Source organism: Heterodontus francisci, chromosome 25 (genome assembly GCF_036365525.1).
Source record: "Heterodontus francisci isolate sHetFra1 chromosome 25, sHetFra1.hap1, whole genome shotgun sequence".
Lineage (NCBI taxonomy): Eukaryota > Metazoa > Chordata > Chondrichthyes > Heterodontiformes > Heterodontidae > Heterodontus > Heterodontus francisci.
In genome coordinates, this window is record NC_090395.1 from 70,304,315 (window position 1) to 70,330,255 (window position 25,941).

Here is a 25,941-nt window from a genome sequence, read left to right on the forward strand (position 1 = left end):
CGACACAACTCCGGACCCTTGCTCAATACTTTACTGAGAAACCCACTAACTCAATAACTAACTCAATAACTCCTCCGCGGCGGGTCAACCATTAATTCAACATTGCTGTCAGGGGGGCAGATAGCTATGAAACAGTGCAAAGTTCATCCTAAAGGATGCTGTGGGTTGTGTGTGCAAAGAGTTAATACCTGTGAAAAGGAGAGTATAAAAGCCAGAAGGCTGGCGTGCTCAGAACCTCCTTCGTTTTAAGAGGTGGAGTCTTGTCCTCTGAGCAGATCCTGTGCAGAACAGCCTAAAACAGCGCTGCACTTTTCTGCTTGTGCCCAGGACTCAGTGCCAACCGGGCATTTGCACTTCAACTTGTTGAATTGACTTCAGTTGAGTTGAGTTTCAGTTACCTTCAGTTGAGTTGCCCTCTATCCATTCTCCCTTTGGCTCCGAGATGAGGGACGACCCCCGTTGGAAACTCTTGAAGCGCAACCTGCAACCCACGCTGACCATCTGGAGCGCTTTCTGCTCCTTTGGGCTGTGCTTGGCCTTCCTGGGTCCCACCTTGCTGGACCTCCGCTGCCAAACTCACTCCAGCCTGCAGCAAATCACCTGGGTCTTCTTCGCACAGAATTTCTGTGTCCTGGTCGGAACCATCATTGGTGGAATCTTCAAGAAAACGTGAGACATTAATTGATTTCCCATTTCATTGAATGTACTGTTTAATTCCTCTCACTCATATTTCAATATATGTTCCCATCTTCCGCGTTTCCTTTCTGTATGTGTGTGTGTGTGTGTGTGTGTGTAATTGGCTTTTTGCCAGTTTAAGTGTTTTAGTTTTTGCTGTGATCTCCTGCTTCAAGCAAAATGAACGTGGCCACTGGATTACAACGCCTGCACAAGTCAAGTTCACTTTTTATTAGATGGGATTCCGACCTCACTGGATTTTTACCAGCCCTTTGGGATTTTTGCTTCTGTTGTACAGTCTGTTTATAATCAGGGCGACTGAATGTCAAATACCGTGTTTTTAAATCAATGTTTCTTTTCTGGATCACATTCTGTAGTTCTCCATTATTTTCTCTTTTATCCCCCCCTAAAGCAGTGAGAGGACAGGTGAAAGAGGCAGGCTTTAAGAAGTGACTGAAAGGAGGAGAGACAGGCAGCGAGGTTTAGGGAAAGAAATTCCAGAGCTTCGGGCCCAGGCAGCTGAAGACACAGTCACCAATGGTCAACTGGACTTGGTGCGAGTTGGGACACAGGCAGCAAAGTTTTTTTTAATTTTGTGTTGGATGATCTCAAGTTTACGGAGGGTGAGAGATGGGAGGGTGACTGCACTCTGTTTAATCTCCATTGTCACTTGCTCTGTCGTGATATGGACTAATTTGAGTGAGCCACTGTATGAAGAAAGCATTTCCTAAAACTTCGATACTGTATGATAAACCCATTTAGTAATGTTGGGGGCATAAATGAACAAAGGATTGAGAGTTCTGCCCTGGCTTGCTACCAGTTTCAATCTCAGGAAATTGATTCCCACTGTATCTAGTTTGTACCTGGGCTAGCATGGTTTCATTTTCTGCAATTACTCTTTGTTTCACTTCTTTTAAAAAGAAAATTAAAATTTCAAAGCACAGAAGGCAGAAAATCTTAATCTGTCAATGACAAGATTAGATTATAAAAAGTTCAAAAGGTCCAGAACCTCAACAAAACAGTTTTCGCCTTCATTTATTTTGCCAATGAAACATCAAACCTTTCAACATGAGATTTTAGGTTTTTTTATTTATGTGATGACATTGTTTGATGTGGCTGCAAACGAGCGAGAGAAAGTTCTGGAAATGGTGATGTAAGATGTAATCTCCACATTCAGCTGGGTGGGGGGGGACAATAGTGAACAGATTAGATTAGATTAGATTAGAGATACAGCACTGAAACAGGCCCTTCGGCACAACGAGTCTGTGCCGACCATCAACCACCCATTTATACTAATCCTACAACTAATCCCATATTCCTACCAAACATCCCCACCTGTCCCTATATTTCCCTACCACCTACCTATACTAGTGACAATTTATAATGGCCAATTTACCTACCAACCTGCAAGTCTTTTGGCTTGTGGGAGGAAACCGGAGCACCCGGAGAAAACCCACGCAGACACAGGGAGAACTTGCAAACTCCACACAGGCAGTACCCAGAATTGAACCCGGGTCCCTGGAGCTGTGAGGCTGTAGTGCTAACCACTGCGCCACTGTGCATGTTTATGTAAATTACATAGAATCGTACAATACAGAAGGAGGCCATTTGGCCCATCGTGTCAGTGAAAGAGCTCTTTGAAAGAGCTATCCAATTAGTCGCACTTTCCCCATAGCCCTGCCAATATTTCCTTTTCAAGTATTTATCCAATTCCCTTTTGAAAGTTACTATTGAATGTGTTCCCACTATCCTTGCATGAGGTATATTCCTGATCATAACAACCCACTGTATACATTAACTTCTCTTTATCCCACCTCTGTCTCTTTTGCCGAGAAAGTTAAATAAAAAAGTTTTAGTCAAATTAGCTATGGCCGAGGAAGGCCATTCAGACCATTCATGTTCATCCATCCAGAATGACCATTGTAGCTTCTCAATGTTTCTTAATTGATTCCAGGGTTTACATCACAACTCAATCCAGAAAAGAAAGAGAAAAAGACTAGGATTTCTGTAACACCTTTCATGATCTCAGGAAATCCCAAAGCGATTTACAGCCGATGAAGTACTTCTGAAGCGTGGTCACTGTTATAATGTAGGAAAGGCAGCAGCCAATTTGTGCACCGCAAGATCCCACAAACAGCAAAGCGATAATGACTAGATAATCTGTTTTTCAGTGATGTTGGTTGAGGGATAAATATTGGCCAGAGCACTGGGGAAAACTCCCTGCTCTTCTTCGAAATAGTGCCAAAGAATCTTTTATGACCACCTGAGAGGGCTGACGAGGCTTCAGTTTAATGTGTCATCCAAAAGGGAACACCTCCAACAGAGCAGCACACCTTCAGTACAGTGCTGGAGTGGTACTGTGGATTTTGAGTTCAGGTATCTGGAGTGGGATTTGAACCCACAACTTACCTGCCGCGGAATTGAGAAGTGCCACTCACTGAGTTATAGCTGATGCATTTAGCACCTAATGTGCAGAAGAACTTCCTGTTATTGGCCCAGAATTTAAATGATACTTTCTTAATTCAATCACAGAAGGTGGACGTCACTGGCAAGGCCAGTATTTATTGCCCATCGTTAATTGCCCTTGAGAAGGTGGTGTAAGCAGCCTTCTTAGCAACTGAGTGGCTTGCTAGGCCATTTCAGAGGGCAGTTAAGAGTCAACCACATTGCTGTGGGTCTAGGGTCACATATAGGCATGGCGGGAATGGATCGCAGATTTCCTTCCCAGAGGACATTGGGGAATTGAGTTTTTATGACAATCCGGTAGTTATATGCTCACTATTACTGATACTAGCTTTTTATTCCAGATTTATTTAATTAACTGAACTTAAATTCCCCAGCTGTTGTGGTGGGATTTGAACTCATGTCTCCATATCATTAGTCTAGGTCTCTGGATTAGTAACATAGCATAACATAACATAAGAACTAGCAGCAGGACCTCAAGCCTGCTCCGCCATTCAATAAGATCATGGTTGATCTGATCATGGTCTCAACTCCACTTTCTTGCCTGTTCCCCATGACCCTTGACTCCTCTATAGTTCAAGAATCTACCTGTCTCAGTTTTGAATGTGTTCAATGTCCCAGTCTCCACAGCTCCCTGGGGTAGAGAATTTTAAAGAGAATAAATTTCTCCTCATCTCCGTCTTAATAGGGTGCCCCTTATTCTGAAACTGTGCCCCCTAGTTCTACATACCCAACAACAGGAATCATCGTCTCAGCATCTGCCCTGTCAAGCCCCCTCAGAATCTTGTATATTTCAATAAGATCACCTCTCATTCATCCAAACTCCAATGAGTATAGGTCCAGCCTGCTCAACCTTTCCTCATAGGACCACCCCTTCATCCCATGAATTTACCTACTGAACCTTCTCTGAACTGCCCAGTGCAAGTATATCCCTCCTTAAATAAGGAGACCAAAACTGTACACAGTACTCTCGGTGTGGTCTCATAAACATCCTGTACTGTTGTAGCAAGACTTCCCTACTTTTATACTCCATCCCCCTTGCAATAAAGGCCAACATTCCATTTGCCTTCCTAATTACTTGCTGTACCTGCATGCTAAATATTTGTGTTTCATGTACAAGGACACCCAGATCCCTCTGTACCGCAGCATTCCATAGTCTCTCTCCGTTTAAATAATATTTTGCATTTCTATTTTTCCTACCAAAGTGGATAACCTCACATTATACTCCATCTGCCAAACCTATCGATATCCCTTTGCAAGTCTTTTGTGTCCTCTTCGCAACATGCTTTCCCACTTATCTTTGTATCATCAGCAAATTCAATCCCTTCATCCAAGTCATTAATATAAATTATAAATAGTTGAGGCCACAGCACTGATCCCTGTAGCGTCCCACTAGTTACAGTTTGCCAACCTGAAAATGACCCATTTATCCTGACTCTCTGTTTTCTGTTAGTTAGCCAGTCCTGTATCCATGCTAATATATTACTCCAACACCATGGACTCTTATCTTGTTTTTAGTTTAGTTTAGTTTAGTTTAGTTTAGAGATACAACACTGAAACAGGCCCTTCAGCCCACCGGGTCTGTGCCGACCATCAACCACCCATTCATACTAATCCTACATTAATCCCATATTCCTACCACATCCCCACCTGTCCCTATATTTCCCTACCACCTACCTATGCTAGGGGCAATTTATAATGGCCAATTTACCTACCAACCTGCAAGTCTTTGGCATGTGGGAGGAAACCGGAGCACCCAGAGGAAACCCACGCAGACACAGGGAGAACTTGCAAACTCCACACAGGCGGTACCCAGAATTGAACCCGGGTCGCTGGAGCTGTGAGGCTGCGGTGCTAACCACTGCGCCACTGTGCCGCCCCTAACCTTTTATGAGGGACCTTATCGAATGTCAAATGTACTATATCTACTGATCATGCTTGTTACATCCTCAAAGAACTCTAATAAATTCTAATAAATTTGTCAAACACAGAGAGATGTAAAAACCTGTCAAGCTGGTCTCCTTGCCCTTCAGCTCCTGCACTGACAATCTAGGCCATCCACCTAACAACCATTGTGACTCCTTTCTGCTACTATAGCTCGTGATGTATTTCAAGACAGTGTCTTTTTTTAATTCACTTCTAATGTACAATGTATTCTCTCCGGGTAGATTATGCTAATTGAGGCTACAACAACAACTTAGGTTTATATTGCGCTTTTAACATGGTAAAACATCCTAAGGCATTTCACAACAACACAATCAGACGAACATTCCAAGCTGACTCACATAAGAAAATAGTAGGACAGCTGTCCCAAAGTTTGGCCAAAGAGGTAGGCTGTCAGGAAAGTCTTAAAGGAGGAGAGAGAGGTAGAGAAGTGGAAAGGCTTAGGGAGGGAATTCCGGAAGTTAGGGCCCAGGCAGTTGCAGGCACGGTCGCCAATGGTCGAGTGATAAAAATCAAGGATGCGCAAGAGGCTAATATTGGAGGAGTGCAGAGATCATGGCGGAAGTATGGCTGGGTGAAGTTACTGAGCTATGTCTGTGCAAGGCTATCGGAAGCCAATATAGGTCAGTGAGCACAGGGGTAACAAGCGAATGGGATTTGGTGTGGGTTAGGATACAGGCACCGGAATTTTGGATGAGCTCCAGTTTATGGAGACTGGAAGATGGGAGACCAACCAGGAGAGCATTGGAATAATCGAGTGTGGAGGTAGCAAAGTGTGGATGAATGTTTCAGCTGCTGATGGGCTGAGGCAGGGGCGGATAAAGCTTCACTACTTTTCCTGCTCCGTCTTGTGTGTGAGTTGCATGGAGGATTTAAGAGCCGTGCAAATATTTCACTTTGGAAAGAGATGGCCAATTAGTTCCTCTCCCCTGCTATTTTCCAATAGCCCTGCAAATTTTACCTTTTCAACTCGTTACGGTCAGGTGAGGAGGGGTGTCTCAGGTGCCCCTCTCTTGCCCTTCCTCTTATTTGACCACAACATGGTTTATTCCTTTTTAAACAGTGGTTGTGCTTACCACTTCAGTGAGTGTTTTACCTTTTACCTTTACTGTGTATGTGAAAGAACCAATTGGGCAGGTTTGCTTGAGATAAAACAAGAAAGAGGTAACTTTATTATACTTAACACTCTAACCTCAATTTAAAACTACTAAGAAATACGCTACACATTCATGCACACATTCACACAAGAATCACACACATACAAATAGATTACAGAGGGAAAAACAGATTTGGTGGTTAGATTAAAGTCCAGAATAAATGGAACTCAAATACACAGTCTGTGATGCGGATGATCCGATAGTGTTCGGCTGAAGCTGTATTCTTGAAGTCCTCACTGGTCAAAGTGCACTTTGGCTGGCTTGCTTTGCTCAGGGTTTTCTTGAAGGCAGAATTGTAGTTGGCTGTCTTCCCCTGGTTGCTGGCTGTAGCCGTCAGTAGGCTTGGAGGTTCCCCCAGTCACAGACGGTTTTCAATCTTGATGCTTTCTGGGGAGAGAGAAAGAGAGAAAGCCAGGCCTGCAGCCTTCTCTGCTGCTGCCCGCTCAGTTACTGCTTGGCTGTCTGTATAACAACTCCTCCAAGATGGACAGATGGTCACATGGTTGCTTCAGGAATTTCTGGAAACATCTAATGAAATTTAAGGTTCCACATGCCCCAGGATGTCAATGTACACTTGGAGAGGGTTTACTCCTTCAAAGTCATATGCGAGGATTGCCTTGAATACTGTGCTAATGAAGCTGTTATAGGTAATTCAATCACTTAGAGCAAGCCAATGTCCTGGCTGGGCTTCTTCTAAGAGTTTTGTTTCCAGTTCAATCTCCTGGTACTTCAGATGTAAATTGCAGTGGCCATCTTGGCTGCTAGTTTTTAAAAAGTTAACTTGTAGGATTTTTTTCCATTAAAAGTCTAATGTAAGTTTCCAACCAATTAAATCAATATTTCTGATTTGACATAGAGGGTTTTCTTGACAAAGGATATATCCAATACCATTTTGAAAGTCCCATTCCAGAGATTTGAGCACACAATCCAGGCTGACACTCCAATGCAATATGAGGGAGTGTTGCACTCTTGGAGGTGCCATCTTTCAAATGAGATGTTAAACTGAGATGCCATCTGCCCTCTCAGGAAGACACAAAAGATCCCTGGTGTCCTGGGAAATATTTATCCCTCAACCAACATCACTAAAACAGATTATCCGGTCATTAAATATCACTGTTTATGGGATTTTTCTGTGTGTAAATTGGCTGATGTGTTTCCCACATTACAACTGTGACTACATTTCAAATTGCACTTCATTGGCTATAAAGTGCTTTAAGGCATCCTGAGGTTGTGAAAGGCACTATGTAAGTGCATGACTTTTTTTCTTTGAATCTGCTTCCATTACCTTCTCAGGCAGTGCATTCCACGAGCATTGGCATAGCACCTTTAACAATCTCAGGTTGTCCAAAACAACTCCCTGGTCGATGAAGTACTTGGCTGATGTGGAGGATCTCCACAGGGGGAAGATCCCTTTAATGCTTCTGTTGGCAATTACACTGTGGAATTGAGGCATACATAGCAGGAGGATGGCAGGTTCAGTCCAGTCTCTACCCACAAACACCTCTGCCAGAATTTGCAAGTGTGGGGTGATTGGGTGAGTTGAGATACAGGATGGGTAACTATGATTCATGCTATTTTCCCATGTGGAGGGTAAATACCGACGCAGGCTAGTTGGGCCGAATGGCCTGACTTCGTTTTGTAACTTCAATGTATTTCCATGTGTCACAGTAACTGCCAATGAGGCAACACAACAGTTTAAGCAATGTACAGTGAGTATTTTGCTTTTATTCTTTGCACTGTGTGTTTGGCAAGCTCATTCTACAACTACAGTGGCTCTTTGTGGCAACTTACCGGACAAGTGACTTCATGCCTTTGAAAGAAACTTCGGTGGTGTGTTGCAGCATCCAAACCATTGCTGGTTATCAGGACACTGCAAACATAGGAATAGAATTCAGCTGCTCAAGCCTGTCACCATTCACTTTAGTCATGGCTGATCTGTATTTCAACTCCATGTACCGGTTTTGTCTCAAAATCCATACTTAATACACTTGCCTAACAAAATACTATCAATCTTCGTCTTGAAATGTTCAATTGACACCCCCCCACCCCCCTCCACTGCTCTTTTTGGGGAAGAGCGTTCCAGATTTCCGTTACTCTATGTGTGAAGAAGTGTTTCCTGACATCAGCCCTGAACAACCTATCTCTATTTTTAATGTTATACCCCCTTGTTCTGAACTCCAACACTAGAGGAAATTGATTCTCTTTATTCACTGTATCAAATGCTTTCATCAAATTAAACGGCTCAATTAGATCACCCCTTAATCTTCAATACTTGAGGGATCAAAAGTCTACTCTGTGGGTACAACCTGTGCTCATATATTTAATCCTTTCAGACTTGGAATCTGCACTGCACCCACTCCAAGCCCAATGTACCCATGCAGTGCACAGAACTGAATGCAGTACTCAAAATGGAGTCTGGAATCGAGAAGGGGCACTTAGAAAAGCATAGATTTTCAGATGGTAGCGAACTAGATGAGGTATTAGTATCAGAAGAGGTAGCTGAGAAACTGCACAATGAATTGCACAAGACATGCAAGTGGGAAGAACAATGCAAGATCATATTTAATGCCAATTAACTGTAGAATGCTACATGTAGGACAGAAAAATGGACAACACACCCTGAACGGTGTTAAGTAGCTAAGAAAGAAGTTGAAAGAAAACTAGGAGAGATTGCAGAGGAGATTTACTAGAATTATACCAGAGATGAGGAACTTCAGTTAGCTGGAGAGATGAGAGAAGCTGGGATTGTTCTGCTAAGAGCAGAGAAAGTTAAGGGGAGACTTAATTCGGAAGGCTTTTTGATAAGAGTAGATTGAGAGACAACTGTTTCCACTGGCAGGGGAGTCAGTAATGAGAAGACACAGATTTAAAATTCACAAAAGAACCAGAGGGGAAGATGAGGAGAATTTGTTTTAGGCAGTGAGTTGTTCTGATCAGGAATGCGCTGCCTGAAAGGTTTGTGGAAGCAGTTTCAATAGCAAATTACAAAAAGGGAAATATATGTGTGCAAAGGAGAAATTTGTTTGACTACGAGGAATGAACAGGGGAGTGGGACTAATTAGATAGTCTTTCAAAGAGCCAGTATAGGCGCAATGGGCCAAATGGCCTCCTTCTGTAAGATTCCAGGATTCTATAAATCCTGTGATGCTCGACACTAAATGTGTCCAATCAATACAGAGCAGCAATCAACAAAATCAATAGGATTTTGAGCTACGTGGCCCAAACAGTAAGTCAGAGGAGTTAATAATCAAACTTTATAGTGGTCTAGTCAGATCACATCTCAAATATTGCATCCACTTCCCGCTGCCAAGCAACAAGAGAGACACTCAAATGCTCAAGGCAGTGTAGAGAAGAGCCATTAACGAGGCTAAGACCAAGTGTCAGGGGTCTGCATTACAACAGAGGAATGGGATTTTCAGCCTTTATATAGATTATAAAGGCTATCTCATTGAGGGGTGTGGGGATGGGTTTAAGAGATGCAGGCTCCTTCTGTGCTGTAACCATTCTATGATTCCAAGATTCTTCTATGAGAATGTTACGTTACATAGAATATACAGCATAGAAACAGGTCATTCGGCCCAACTGATCTATGCCAGTGTTTATGCTCCACACCAGCCTCCAACTACCCGACATCATCTCACCATCTAGTCCTTTCTGCCTCGTGTACTTATCTAGCTTCCTGACTGATGCTGATCATCTCAACTACTCCATTTCCACATTCTCACCACTCTCTGGCTAAAGAGGTTTCTCCTGAATTTCTTAAGTGAGTTTATTAGTGCCTATCCTATATTTATGACCTCTGTTTTTGGTCTCCCATACAAATGGAAACATCTACCCAACATTGAACTTACCCCATCCTCTTAAGTACCGATATGCTTTCTTCCTTTAAACACAAGAAGACCTGGTAAGAGGGTGTTTGCTCCAGCTATAGATTCTTCCTCTACATGTGCTTCTGATGCAGAAGACTTGTTCCTATTGTTTGCTGAATTTGATCCACATATTGTTATGGTAAGGAAGTTGGGAATATTGGACCTTGATATCTAACTGGTAGCTATAACATCTAGGAAGCTTCCTGTGCTGTGCCACTTAGCTATTTTCACCCGTGAGCTAGGAATTAGTGTATCTCGTTTAGGATAAATGAACAGCAGCTATGTAAATTTATGCTCGCTATCCTCTTTGATGCTCATCAGGGTAAGAGATGCTTGTGCTGGGGAATGCAACTCTCTTTAATCTCGGCAATTCATTGGAACACAGGAACAAGACAGGGCCATTTAGCCTTGCAAGCCTGTTCTGCCATTTAACGGTTGATCTGTGATCTAACTCCATATACCCACCTTTGCTCCATATCCGTTGATATCTTTGGTTAACAAAAATCTATCAACCTCAGTTTTAAAATTAACAATTGATTTAGCATCAATTGCCATTTACAAAGAGTGTTCCAAACTTCTACTGTCCTTTGTGTGTAGAAGGTTTTCCTGACTTCACTGCTGATTTTGCATTGTATGGTTCTTCCATGGCCCAGATCCCAGAAGTAAAAGGCTCATCTCTAACCCACTGAATTATCACAGTCGCCAATAGTTTGAGCCCTTGATGGGAGCTATTTGTGTTAACAAAGCATTTAACAAAGTGCATGGGATCCTGGGCTTTATAAATGGAGGAGTAGAGCACAAAGGCTAGGAAGTTATGCTAAACCTATATAAAACACAAGTTTGGCCCCAGCTGGAGTGTTATGTCCAATTGAGGCACCACACCTTAGAATGGACATGAAGGCTTTGGAGAGGGTATAGAAGAGATTTACTACAATGGTTCCACAGATTAGGGGTTCCAGTTATGGGGATAGACTGGAGAAGCTGGTGTTGTTCTCCTTAAAGCAGAGAAGGCTAAGAGGGGATTTGATAGAGGCGTTTAAAATCAGGAAGGGTTTAGGTAGAGTAAATCTAGAGAAGTTGTTTGCAATGGCTGAAGCACTGATAAGCAAAAGGCACCAGTGTTGGGAAAAGAACCAGAGGTGACATGAGGAAAGCTTGTTTACACAATGAGTAGCTGGGATTTGGAGTGCTTTGCCTGATAGGTAGATTCAATAACAGCTTTCAAAAGAAAACTGGATAAGTACTTGAAGGAGAAAAAAAAATTGCAAGGATATGGGGAAAGAACAGGGGAGTGGGACTGACTGGATTACTCTTCAAAAGAGCCAGTAGAGACTCAATGGGCCAAATGGCCTCCTTCTGTGCTGTACTTTTCTATGATTCTACGTACCATCCCTTTTATTTTCTGCCCACGGCTGCTTGAATTTTTTATTAAAACAAATAGATTCTTGTATATTTTCCAAAAATATTGTTGGACTGATTTGCAAATCTACTCACTGCAACCTTCCTTCTGATACAGCCTGGGGAAACAATTATTGATTTGCTGTCTATCAGTTACTAATTTGTCAATAACATCTGGTGGTTTGATTGCTATTTTGTTGACCAGATCGAACAGGGATGTATTGGTTTTTAAACAAATCTATCCAGATTTGGTGCTTTCTATGCTTCTCCATGCATCATAAAGGTCTCGGCTTAACATAATCAATATGATTTCCACGTTAGTTAGACTAGCAGATGCCAATAATATTGGCGACACAAGGAAAACATGTATGATTCTGGAAACTGAGTTTCCTTTAGTTTTATTCCACCTTGCCACCCCAACCTCCAATTCTCTCCTTTCTTTTCTAAAGAAGTGTAGAGGAACAGTGAGACCTTGGAGTGCATGTCCACAGATCCCTGAAGGTGGCTGGGCAGGTAGATAAGATGGTCAAGGAGGCATACAGGATATTTGCCTTTATTAGCCGAGGCATAGAATGTAACAACTGAGAGGTTATGCTGAAATTTTATAAAATACTAGTTAGGCCACAGCTGGAGCATTGCGTACAGTTCTGGTCACCGCAACATCGGAAAGATGTGATTGCACTAGAGAGTGTACAGCCAATACTGCCTGGACTGGAGAATTTTAGTTACGAGGAAAGATTGGATAGGCTGGGGTTGTTTACTTTGGAACAGAGGAGGCTGAGGGGAGACCTAATTGAAATGTATAAAATTATGAGTGGTCAAGATAGAGTGGATGGGGAGGTAGATATTCCCCTTAATTGAGGGGCAGCACAGTGGTGCAGTGGTTAGCACCGCAGCCTCACAGCTCCAGCAATCCGGGTTCAATTCTGGGTACTACCTGTGCGGAGTTTGCAAGTTCTCCCTGTGACTGCGTGGGTTTTTGCCGGGTGCTCCGGTTTCCTCCCACAGCCAAAGACTTGCAGGTTGATAGGTAAATTGGCCATTATAAATTGCCCCTAGTATTGGTAGGGGAATTGAGGGAAGGTGGGGATGTGGTAGGAATATGGGATTAATGTAGGATTAGTATAAATGGGTGGTTGATGGTCGGCACAGACTCGGTGGGCTGAAGGGCCTGTTTCAGTGCTGTATCTCTAAATAAAAAAAATAAAATAAATAAAACCAGGGGGCATAGATTTAGAGTAAGAGCTAGGAGGGTTAGAGGGGATTAAAGGGAAAATCCTTTCACTCAGAGGGCAGTGGGGATCTGCAACTCAGTGCCTGAAAGGGTAGTAGAAGTGGAAGCCCTCATAATTGGATAGGCACTTGAAGTGCTGTAACCTACAAGGCTACAGACCAAGAGCTGGAAAGTGGGATTAGGCTGGATGGTTCCTTGTCGGCTGGTGTGGAGATGATGGGCCGAATGGCCTTCTTCCGTGCTGTAAATTTCTATGATTTCTAAATGCGCTAACCTGTGCTGGGGTTCATGAATGACAGTGCCCTCAACTAGCTATTCATCACCTAGACAGTGAATGTTGACAGGCTATTTTTCCGTGGTGCCATCACACCTGTAGACAACATATGCATTTATATAGCACCTTTAATGTAGTAAAACACCCCAAGGCACTTCACAGGAGTGTTATCAAACAATATTTGACACTAAGCCACATATGGAGATATTAGTGCAGGGTTTGGTCAAAGAGGAACGTGTTTTAAAGTTGGAGAGAGAGAGGCAGAGAGGCTTAGGGAGGGAATTCCAGAACTTAGAATCTAGGCAGCTGAAGGCACAACCACCAATAGCGCAGCAAAGAAAACCGAGCATTGCATGAGAGGCCAGAATTGGAATTGGATGCCAATCTGTGCCCAAACAAAGTTTGCACAGCACGGGTCACTGTATTGCAAGCAGGAGCAGGAACTCACAATGATTTTCCCTCTGTCCATCTTCTTAGACCTTGGGTGTTGAAGCCAATTTCACTATCATTCCTACCATCCCAGCTGAGACTAGCTTGCTCAGCACAGTCAGTGGGTGAAAACTGGGTGGATCCTGGTTTGCATGGCTGGATTCCACACTGGATAGTTCACTTGGTAAATGGGCTGAGGAGGTTCTTTATTTATGGGAGGAATGCTCCACCCAATGAAGGCATGTGTAACATGTTCCAGCTACCTAGCTTTGCACTGTAATCAGACTGGTACCTGTCACAATTTATTGCTGGAGCTAACAGGCTAATTCCAACTGTAATGAATCATGAGGGATGGAAGTGAAAAATGCTGTTTCTTTTAAAGTACACACCTAGTGCTTACACTAACTGTTTCCATGTCAAAGTGAAAGAAGCCAAATAATCCTAACTATCCCAACAACAACTTACATTGATGTAGCATGTTTTAACGTAGCAAAATGTCCCAAGGTGCTTCACAGGAGTGTCATCAAACAAAATTTAACTACAAGCCACATAAGGACAGATGAGGTAGGATTTAAGGAGTGTCTTAAAGGAGGATAGAGAGGCTGAGAGGTTCTGAGAGGGTATTCCAGAGCTTCGGACTCAAGCAACTGAAAGCACAGCAGCGATAGAAATTAGGGATGTGCACAAGTCCAGAATTGGAGGAGTGCAGAGATCTCGGTGGGTTGTAAGAACTTACGAACTAGGAGCAGGTGTGGGCCTTACAGCCCCTTGAGCCTGCTCCATCTTTTAATAATGTCATGGCTGATCTGCTACCTTAACTTCACTTTCCTGCCCTATCCCCTATGGCTGTTGTTGTGCCGCAAACAACCCCCCAACAACATCCAACACAAATTCCATGCACAGAAGAGCATCAATTACAATACCAAGATGTTAGTTCCATTCCCCATCAAAGCTTATGGTTTGTCAGTGAGACTGACAATTTAGTGCAAATTACTTCCGTTTTATGGGCAACTTTATTCTGAGGATTCATGTTCCATGGGAACTCCAGAGAAATATAGAGAAGATATAACACAAAAACAAATCATTCGCCCCAATCAGTGCCTGTCAACATTTACCCTCCTTGTCAGCAAGTAATTCTAAACAACCTACCCTCCATGTTCCTCAACCCCCTTTTCCTTCACCCACTTATTTAATCTAATGTTTAATATTGACATAGTTTCTAGCTTCTCCTCATGTTTGAAGACCTCCATTGTCTTGCCCCTTCCTATCTATGTAACCTCCTCCAGCCTACAACCTCAGGGAACTCTCCTCCAACTCTGGCCTCTTGTGCACCATCGAATTCCTTTGCACCATTGGTGGCCTAGGCCCTAAGCTCTGGAAATCCCTCACTAAACCTCTCTACTTCTCTCTTCTCCTTTAAGACACTCATTAAATCACTCCTTTGATCCTTTGATCAAGCTTTTTGTCACCTGCCCTAATGACTCCTTCTTTGACTCTGTGTCAATTTTTTTATTACGCTTCTGTGAAGCACCGTGGAAAGTTTTACTATGCTAATGGCACTATATAAATGCAAGTTGTTGTATGTAAGATTGACTAAGAAGATCATGCAACCTCTTAACTATTTCTGTGCAATCCCTTGTTGAACCCTCACTGGTCTGGTCAGGATCCCCACAGAGTGTCTCCTATTGCCAGGTGCATCCTGTAGCAAGTCCTTGTTTTGCCTTGTGCCAGGTTCCTCTCTTCTGAACAATACCAATGTCACATTGTACAATACAAGTCCAATTCTATACAAATGCAAGACCCATTTAATCTGATTAGGGAGCAGAATAGATGCAGATTCTAAATTATGTTTACTTGTCTCATTCATAGTCAGACTGCTCCTTGTCTCCCTCCCCATTGCACCCCCCACTGCACACGCCAACCACCCCCACCTCCGTCACTCCAGCATAAAAACCTGACTAAATATAACATATCCTTCTATTGTCCTTTTGGTGATTTGTATGCAGTTCCCAGCTGATAATGGGTTTGTTTTCGATTGTTGATTTAACTGCAGATGACTTAACAAATAAAGTAATAATGTGCTTTCCATTGTCTTGCTCCTAACTAGTGGTACTGTTAAACCCCTTGACGTATAAATATCACTCCAAATTGTGAATCCAGGTTTTTTTTTATAAATCTGTCCAAATCATGTTGAATGAAGTAATTGTTCACTTTAATGAGGCACTGTTATGGAATTTCAATGAATGTTTTAACAATAGCAGATTTCAAAGTATTTCTGTACCTTGTGAATCCTTCTAACCCAGTAATCCCTTGTGAAAGTATGATTCAATACAGCTGGGCTTTTGTGAGAGAGGGGAACAGTGCGCAGAAGGCAAGAAAGAGTCAGAAGGTTCAGTTCCCACTCCCGAGGCTTGAGCCCATAATCTAGGCTGACCTCTTTGTGCCAGGACTGAGGGAGTGCTGCTCTATTGGGGGTGCCATCGTTCGGCTGAGATGCTAAACCGAGGCCCTGCCTGCCCTCTCAGGTGAACGTAAAAGATGCTATGCCACTATTTTGAAGAAGATCAGGGCATTCTCTCGAGGAAATGGCCAATATTTTCGATTAAAAGATGCATATGCACCTGAAGTGCTGTAACCTGCAAAGCTACGGACCAGGTGCTTGAAGGTGGGATTAGATTGGGCGGCTAGGTTTTGCAGCCGGCGCAGACATGATGGGCTGAATAGCCTCCTTCTGTGCTGTAACTTTTCCATGGTTCTATGTCTCAATCAACATCACTAAAACAAAAGATGAACTGTTTACTTATCACTGTTTGTGGGGTCCTGCTGTGTACAAATTTGGCTTTTTATTTCTTACATTACAACAGTGACTGCATTTTAAAAGGTGCTTCATTGGCTGTAAATGATTTGGGACATCCTGAGGTCATGAAAGACACTATATAAAAGCAAGTTCCATCTTTTAAAGCATGCCTACGATCTGATTGCCCGATTTTAACAATTTCTGTTGCCCAGAAATTCCATGGGTAGGGGTGTCGCAATCTACCGCCATTTCTCCCAGAGTTTCCATCAATTTCCCATCAAAGTTATGGCAGAGGGCCAGGAGAAATTCTCACACACCCCATCCCTCTGCCTCCCTGTGCAAGTGGCACAGCTAAGGGAGAAAATTAATCCTATGGAAATGGCTGAAAGTTATCGTTTTGTGCACTTAGCCCTTGGTTGCTGCCTGTAAACTGGTTCTCTTTACAGCTGCAGTGTTTAAGATTGGATGTTTCATATAAATACACAAACTGTGGCACTGACTGGTTTCAAACTGGTTTGCACTTCATTACCACATAGGCAAAAACAGTTTGCTTCTGACCAGCAACATTGCAAAACCAGAGCTTATCAATCTTTTGCTTTATGCAACACAGCAACAACAACACCAAGTTGCATTAATAGAGCACATGTAATTTAGTAAAATGCTCCAGGGCATTTCACAGGAGGGTAATCAGACAAAATACGAGCCACATGGGTGATATTAGAACAAGTAGCCAAAAGCTTGGCCAAACAGTTAGTTTTTAAGGAGCATCTTAAAGAGGAGAGAGAACTAGAGAGGCAGAGGGATTTAGGGAGGGAATTCCAGAGCTTCAGACCAAGTCAGCTGAAAGCATGATCATCAGCGGAGGAGCAATTAAAATTGGAGATGCTCAGGATGCCAGAATTGGAGGAGTGCAGAGTTTTCAGAGGGTTGTAGGGCTGGAAGAGGTTACAGAGATAGGGAGGGACGAGGCCATAGACAAGATTTTTAAAATCAAGGTGTTGCTGCAAAGGGAACGAAAAGTACATCGTTACTCCATGACTTTCCATTACCTAATCTACTGTAGAGTAATAATATCAGAATGGACAGAGTGGGTGTAATCCCTTCTTCAGCTTTGTATTTCTGTATCAGTGCCATCTCAAACTATGATCTCTAGACTCTAGCCCCCAGACCTTGAGTGAAACAGGCTTTTGTATGATAGCACCTGAGAGATGTACGAAGGGAGGTGGAGTGATCTGAGAAGGTAAAAGAGAGGTTTAATAGAGGTGTTCAAAATTACGAGAGGTTTGATGGAGTAGATGGGGAGGGCTGAATTTTCCTATCCCTTTGGAGACATCTATGAGGTGGGAGGGCTGGCAATATGATGGGAAGTCATCGGGAGGGGAGCCTGGTCTTCCTGCCACCATGGTATATTGCAAGCGGCAAGCACCTCGGCAGCTCAGCTGCCCGGAGGGCGGCCAATTTAGCCACTTCAGGGCCCAATTAAGGGCCACTTCCTGCCCCCTTAGGCATTTTGCCCACATTGGGAAGACCCACCACGCTCGGTGAAGACCACCAGGCAAACCCTGGCAGCCTCCTAGTGGGTTCTTGGGGTGCCCTTCTTAATGGGCACTCTATGGCCCACGGGGCTCCCAGTAGCAATGGCTGTCTCCATGCATAACCCACGGCCAGTGCACTGTGAACCCCCACCACCCCCACCCCCCCAACCATGCCCCCCCACCCCGATCACCGGGTGCTGCCTGCTAGGCCCCGCTTCAACATGAGAATTTACCTGTCTGCGAGGGCACATTGGCATTGAGGGCCCTGCTCCTTTGAGCTGCAGCCTAAGCAGTGGTCACATCTAGTGGTGGCACTGCCAAGACTGCTGGAGTGGACCACCATCCTCAATACCTCTCCAGGCGTCTGCTGCCCACTGGAGCAGAGTCAGTTCCTGCTTTCAGCCCTGGCAGTGGGACTTCAGCCTTCGCCGAAAAATTAAGCATGGAGAAATTGTTTCCACTGACCGCAGGGTCGGTAAACGGTGGACCCAGATTTAAGGTAATTGGCAAAAGAACCAGGGGAGATGAGCAGAATTCTTTTAATGTAATGAGTTGGTTTAATTGCGAATGCACTGCCTGAAAGGGCAGTGGAAGCAACTCCACTCTTTTGAGTACAGAAGATAAAGGGGTGATCTAATTCCGATGTCTAAGATGGTTAAACGAATTGATAAGGTAGATAGAGAGAAATTATTTCCTCTGGTGACAAGAGTCCGGAACAAGAGGGCATAACCTTAAAATTAGAGCTAGGGCTGTTCAGGGGTGATGTCAGGAAGCACTTCTTCACACAAAGGGTAGTGGAAATCTGGCACACTCTCCCAGAATAAACTGTTGAGGCTGAGGGTCAATTGAAAATTCTGAACTGAGATTGATAGATTTTTGTTAGGAAAGGATATTATGGATTATGGAACCAAGACAGGTTGATGGAGTTAAGATACAGATCAGCCAAGAACCAATTGAATAGTGGAAAAGGCTCAAGGGGCTGAATAGCCTACCCTCGTTCCTATGGGCATGTGGGCAGAAATTTGTGATGCTGTTTGGGATCTATAGTATTCCTGTAGCAATTGGAATGCCTATATGGAATATTAGTGACAAAATCTCATTGTCTTCTAGATAGTGTTATCTCCTGGGACTCCATTCCCTCATGGGTAGACAATCAAAGGCACATCTGAACATTACTGCCTGGACCAGCGTTTTTTAATCATAAGAATATAGGAACAGGAAGAGGCCATTCTGCCCCTCGAGCCTGTTCTGCCATTCAATAAGAATATGGCTGATCTGTGACTTAACCCCACGTACCTGCCTTTGTCGCATATCCTGCAAGACCTTTGGCGAACAAAAATCTATCAATCTTAGTTGTAAAATTAACAGTTGATTTAACTTCAATTGCAGAAGAGAGTTCCAAACTTCTGCTGCCCTTTGCGTGTTTCTTAATCTCACTCCTGAAAGGTCTAGCTCTAATTACTTGATTATGGCCCCAGTTCTAGACTTCACAACGAGCGGGAATAGTTTCTCTCTATCTACGCTACCTGTTCCCATTATAAATAGAAAACTTCGATCAAATCACCCCTTAACCTTCTAAATTCCAGGGAATACAACTCTGGATTGTTTAATTTCTCCTCATAATCTCTTATCATTCTGGTAAATCTGCACTGCACTTCCTCCAAATCCAATATATCCCTTTTTTTGTTCTTTAATGGAATGTGAGCATCGCTGGCAAGGCCAGCATTTGTTACCCTTAAGAAAGTGGTGGTTTTGAACCTTTACAGTCCATCTGGTGTAGGTACACGCACAGTGCTGTTAGGAAGGGAGTTCCAGGATTTTGACCCAGCGACAGTGAAGAAATGGTGATATAGTTCCAAATCAGGATGGTGTGCACCTTGGAGGGGAACTTGCAGGTGGTGATGTTCCTCTGCATTTGCTGCCCTTGCCCTTCTAGGTGGTAGAGGTCACAGGTTTGGAAGGTGCCGTCGAAGGAGCCTTGGTGAGTTGCTGCAGTGCATCTTGTATATGGTACACACTGTTGCATTACTGGCGGAGGGAGTGATTATTTAAGGTAGTGGAGAGGGTGCCAATCAAGTGGGCTGCTTTGTCCTGGATAATGTCAAACTTCTTAAGTGTTGTTGGACCTGCACTCATCCAGGCAAGTGGAAGGATTCCATCACACTCCTGACTTGTGCCTTGTTTGAGGAGTCAGGAGGTAAGTTACCCACTGCAGAATTCCCAGCGTCTGACCTGCCCTTGCAGCCACAGTGTCTATATTGGCTGTGTAGTTGATAGTGAAGAGGGTAGCTGTAGACTCCAGAATGATAGCAATGGTTTGGTGGTGTGGGTGGAAAAGTGGCAAATGGAATTCAATCCGGAGAAGTGTGAGGTAATGCATTTGGCGAGGACAAACAAAGCAAAGGAATGCACAATAAATGGGAGGATTTTGAGATGGGTAGAGGAAGTGAGAGACCTTGGAGTGCAAGTCCACAGGTCCCTGAAGGTGGCAGGACAGGTAGATAGAGTGGTGAAGAAGGTATATGGAATGCTTTCCCTTATTGGCCGAGGTATAGAATTCAAAAGCAGGGATGTAATGTTGGAACTGTATAAAACGCTGGTTAGGCCACAGTTGGAATATTGCGTACAGTTCTGGTCACCACATTACAGGAAAGACATAATTGCTCTGGAGAGAGTACAGAGGAGATTTACAAGAATGTTGCCAGACCTTGAAAATTGCAGCTATGAGGAAAGATTGGATAGGCTAGGGTTGTTTTCCCTAGAACAGGGGCTGAGGGGTAACTTAATTGAAGTGTAAAAAATTGAGGGGCCTAGATCGAGTAGACAGGAAGGACCTGTTTCCCCTAGCGGAGAGGTCAATTACCAGGGGACACAGATTTAAGGTGGATTAGATTAGAGGGGACATGAGGAAAAGCTTTTTCACCCAGAGGGTGGTGGGTTTCTGGAATTCACTGCCAGGATCGGTGGTGCAGGCAGAAACCCTCAACTCATTTAAAACGTACCTGGACGTGCACCTGAAGTGCTGTAACCGGCAAGGCTATGGACCAGGTGCTGGAAGGTTGGATTAGATTGGGCGGCTAGTTTTTCCAGCCGGCACAGACACGATGGACTGAATGGCCTCTTTCTGTGCTGTAACTTTTCTATGGTTTAGTTTAGTTTAGAGATACAGCACTGAAACAGGCCCTTCGGCCCACTGAGTCTGTGCCGACCATCAACCACCCATTTATACTAATCCTACACTAATCCCATATTCCTACCACATCCACATCTGTCCCTATATTTCCCTTGGAGACCTATAAAATACATCCATTAGTGTAATGGTACCTCTATTGTTTCTTAACTCTGACCAAATAGATTCTGTCCTTGACCTTTCTAGGACATCCTCTCTCTCCAGCATTGAAATATATGTCTTAACAGATACTGCCACTCCTCCTCCTTTCTTTCCTTCCCCATCTTTCTTGAACATTTTGTATCCAGGAATATTTTGAACTACCCGTCTGGCATGGTAGCTTCTCAGCAAATGGTTTCAATTATGACTCACAATTTATTCATACAATTGTTTTCTCTGTGTCCACAACCTAATATATACGGGTGTTCAAAATTATCTCCAGCTGACTGGAGACTTTTCTTGTTGCTATGATGATTTAGTCCAGTTAAGTTTCTGCAGGATGTTGATAGGGCGGGGATTCGGCGATGGTAATGCTGTTGAATGTCAAGGGGAGCTGGTTAGATTCTCTTTTGTTTGGGATGGTCATTGCCTGGCACTTGTGTGGCGTAAATGTCACTTGACACTTGTCAGCCCAAGCCTGAATGTTGTCCGGGTCTTGCTGCATTTGGACATGGACTGCTTCAGTATCTGAGGAGTCACAAATGGTACTGAACACTGTCCAATCATCAGCAAACATCTCCACTGCTGACCTCATGAATGAGGGAAGCAGCTGAAGATGGTTGGGCCGAGGACACTACCCTGAGGAACTTCTGCAGTGATGTCCTGAGACTTAGATATTTGGCATCTAACAACCACAACCATCTTCCTTTGTGTTAGGTATGACTCCAACCAGCGGAGAGTTTTTCCACTGATTCCCATGGACTTCAATTTTGCTAGGACTCCTTGATGCCACACTTGGTCAAATGCTGCCTTGATGTCAAGGGCAGTCACTCATACCTCACCTCTTGAGTTCAACTGTTTTAAGTTTTAAACAAGGGTATACAAGCTCTCAGAGAGTAGCTGTAGCGAGTTAATTCGGTAGCTAGCTTAAACTGGTTTCTGAGCTCTAGCAGAGCTGACACATCATTGTTTTCAGAGAGTATAAATTCAGGGGAGTCTCAGTGCTGCTTGTCTGCACTGAGTGCTGCTGGAGGGCACAGAGTGTGAAGAAGGGAGTTTGATAAGTGAGGGGATTTTAAGGGTTAATCTCTCTAAAGTGTAGTTTTTGTTTAGTTTACATTTCAGTAAGGTAAGGAGGGGAACCATAAATTAATTAAGAAAAAATAAATGTAATTAACACAGTAAAGATGGCAGGACAGGTGATGGGTTGTGGCTGCAGTATTGAGGAGCTCCCGGATACCATGGCGATCCATGGCAAGCACATCTGTAGTAAGTGTCTGTGGTTTGAGGAGCTTCGGCTCAGAGTCATTGAGCTGGAAGCCGAGCTGCAGACACTGTAATGCATCAGGGAGGGGGAAGTTACCTGGACACTTTGTTCTAGAAGGCAGACACACCCCTTAGGATAGGGGCGTCTGTTTTGGACAGTGTCAGGGACAGGAGGGTGTGACTGCGAGTCAGGCAGGTAAGGGGATCAAGAAGGTGGGAGTGGAGGAGCCTCAGCCCTTGCAATTTGAGCAACAAGTTCAAGGTTCTTGCAGCTTGTATGGACAAGAGCGAGGGCTGTAGTGTGGATGAGCAGATTCACCATGGTACAGGAAGCCGTTCAAGTTGGGGGAGCAAAAAGGAATGTAGTGGTAGTAGGGGACAGTATAGTGAGGGGGATTGACACTGTTCTCTGCAGCAAAGAGTGAGAGTCCAGAAGGCTGTGTTGCCTGCCTGATTCCAGGGTTTGGGACATCTGCTCAGGGCTGGAGAGGAACTTACAGTGGGAGAGGATCCAGTCATCATGGTCCATGTAGGTACCAATGACACAGGCAAGACAAGGAAAGAGGTTCTGCATAGTCAGTATTAAGAAATTAAGAAACATAACCTCAAAGGTAATAATCTCTGGATTATTACCTGAGCCACGTGCAAGTTGGAATAGAGCAAATAAGATTAGAGAAATGAATGCGTGGCTCAAAGACTGATGTGATAGAAGTGGTTTCCGGTTCGTGGGGCACTGGAACCAGTACTGGGGAAAGTGGTGGCTGTACCGTTGGAACGATCTACACCTGAACCATGCTGGGACCAGTGTTCTAGCGAGCCGCGTAACTAGGGAAGTAGAGAGGGTTTTAAACTAAATAGTGAGGGCAAGGGATCAAATTTGGGAAGATGTGGTAAATCAAAGAGTAGAGACAAGGCAAGAGAGAAAGGTACGAATATGGGAAATGATAAACAGATCATGACAGGAAGGGACAGTGAGTGCAAATCTAAGAGTAAATCAGCAGACAAGGCTAGAGGTTAAAAAATAATAAAAGGACAAAACTAAAGGCTCTGTATCTGAATGTAGGTAGCATTCAAAACAAAACGAATGAACTGATAGCACAGATAGAAATAAATAAGTATGATCTGATAGCCATTACAGAGACATGGCTGCAGGATGACATAAATTGGGACCTGAATAAAGCATTTAGGGAGGACAGGAGCTAGGAAAAGGTGGAGGGGTGGCTCTGTTAATTAATGATGGTATTAGCACAATAGAGAGGGATGACCAGGATGTAGAAGCAGTTTGGGTTGAGATGAGAAATGATAAAGGCAAGAAGTCACTTGTGGGAGTGGTGTACAGGACCCCGAACAGTAACCATATGGTCGGACAGGGTATAAACGAAGAAATAATGGGTGCTTGTCAGAAAGGTGCAGTGATAATTATGGGGGATTTTAATCTGCATATAGACTGGAAAAATCAGATGGGCAAAGGTAGCTAGATGAAGAGTTCATAGAATGTTTATTGGATAGTTTCTTAGAACAGCGCGTTCTGGAGCCAACCAGAGAGCAGGCTATACTAGACCTGGCATTGTGCAACGAGATAGGATTAATTAATGACCTCATTATCAAAAATGAGGAGGTGTTGGGTGTCTTGCAAAGCATTAAGGTAGATAAGTCCCCAGGGCCTGATGGGATCTACCCTAGAATACTGAGGGAGGCAAGGGAAGAAATTGCTGGGGCCTTGACAGAAATCTTTGCATCCTCATTGGCTACAGGTGAGGTCCCAGAGGACTGGAGAATAGCCAATGTTGTTCCTTTGTTTAAGAAGGGTGGTAAGGATTATCCAGGAAATTATAGGCCTTACGTCAGTGGTAGGGAAACTATTAGAGAGGATTCTTCGGGACAGGATTTACTCCCATTTGGAAACAAATGAACTTATTAGCGAGAAACAGCATGGTTTTGTGAAGGGGACGTCGTGTCTCACTAATTTGATTGAGTTTTTTGAGGAAGTGACGAAGATGATTGATGAGGGAAGGGTGGTGGATGTTGTCTATATGGAGTAAAGCCTTTGACAAGGTCCCGCATGGCAGACTGGTGCAAAAGGTGAAGTCACACAGGATCAGAGGTGAGCTGGCAAGATGGATACAGAACTGGCTCAGTCACAGTAGACAGAGGGTAACAGTGGATGGTGTTTTTCTGAATGGAGGGATGTGACTAGTGGTGTTCCGCAGGGATCAGTGCTGGGACCTTTGTTGTTTGTAGTATATATAAATGATTTGGAGGAAAATGTAGCTGGTCTGATAGTAAGTTTGCAGACGACACAAAGGTTGGTGGAGTTGCGGATAATGATAAGGATTGTCAGAGGATACAGCAGGATATAGATCGGTTGGAGACTTGGGCGGAGAAATGTCAGATGGAGTTTAATCCAGACAAATGTGAGGTAATACATTTTGGAAGGTCTAATGCAGGTGGGAGGTATACAGTAAATGGCAGAACCCTTGAGAGTATTGACAGGCAGAGAGATCTGGGCGTACAGGTCCACAGGTCACGGAAAGTGGCAACGCAGGTGGATAAGGTAGTCAAGAAGGGCATAGAGTATAAAAATTGGCAAGTCATGTTGCAGCTGTACAGAACCTTAGTTAGGCCACACTTAGAATATTGCGTGCAATTCTGGTCGCCACACTACCAGAAGGAAGTGGAGGCTTTGGAGAGGGTACAGAGGAGGTTTACCAGGGTGTTGCCTGGTCTGGAGGGCATTAGCTATGAGGAGAGGTTGGATAAACTCGGATTGTTTTCACTGGAACGATGGAGGTGGAGAGGCGACATGCTAGAGGTTTACAAAGTTATGAGCGGCATGGACAGAGCGGATAGTCAGAAGCTTTTTCCCAGGGTGGAAGAGTCAGTTACTAGAGGACATAGGTTTAAGGTGCGAGGGGCAAAGTTTAGAGGGGATGTGCGAGGCAAGTTTTTTACACAGAGGGTGGTGAGTGCCTGGAACCTGCTGCCTGGGGAGGTGGTGGAAGCAGGTACGATAGCGACGTTTAAGAGACATCTTGACAAATACATGAATAGGAAGGGACTAGAGGGATACGGTCCCCGGAAGTGCAGAAGGTGTTAGTTTCGGCAGGCATCAAGATGGGCGCAGGCTTGGAGGGCCGAATGGCCTGTTCCTGTGCTGTACTGTTCTTTGTTCTTTGTTCTCATAGTGAAGGCACCGTAGGCAGCAATCATGATATAATTAAATTTTACATTCAGTTTAAGGGACAGAAAAGTGGGTCTAAGACAAGTATTTCAAACTTAAATAAGGGCAATTATGAGGGTATGAAAGCAAAGCTAGCAAAAGTGAACTGGCAAAGTAGGTTAAGGGATAGGTCAATAAAGATTCAGTGGCAGATATTTAAGAGGATATTTCAGAATATATAGAATAGATACATTCTAACAAGAAAGAAAAATTCTAAGGGGAGAGCCCACCATCCGTGGTTAACCAAAACAGTAAAGATAGTATCAAACTTAAAGAAAAAGCATATAATTGCGCAAAGATGAGAGGCAATTCAGATGATTGGACAGAATATAAAAAACAGCAAGGAATGACT

General features: G+C 43.8%; 1 protein-coding gene across 1 annotated transcript in view; it reads left to right on the forward strand.

The window, feature by feature from the left end:
• The first annotated feature begins 226 nt into the window (after positions 1 to 226).
• The window catches only part of LOC137383977 (major facilitator superfamily domain-containing protein 4A-like), a 71,730-nt gene continuing 46,015 nt past the window's right edge, over positions 227 to 25,941 (forward strand). The window contains exon 1 of the mRNA XM_068057473.1: positions 227 to 669. Within this exon, the coding sequence (XP_067913574.1) occupies positions 443 to 669 (227 nt within the window). The 5' untranslated portion in view covers positions 227 to 442. The remainder of the gene's footprint in view (positions 670 to 25,941) is intronic.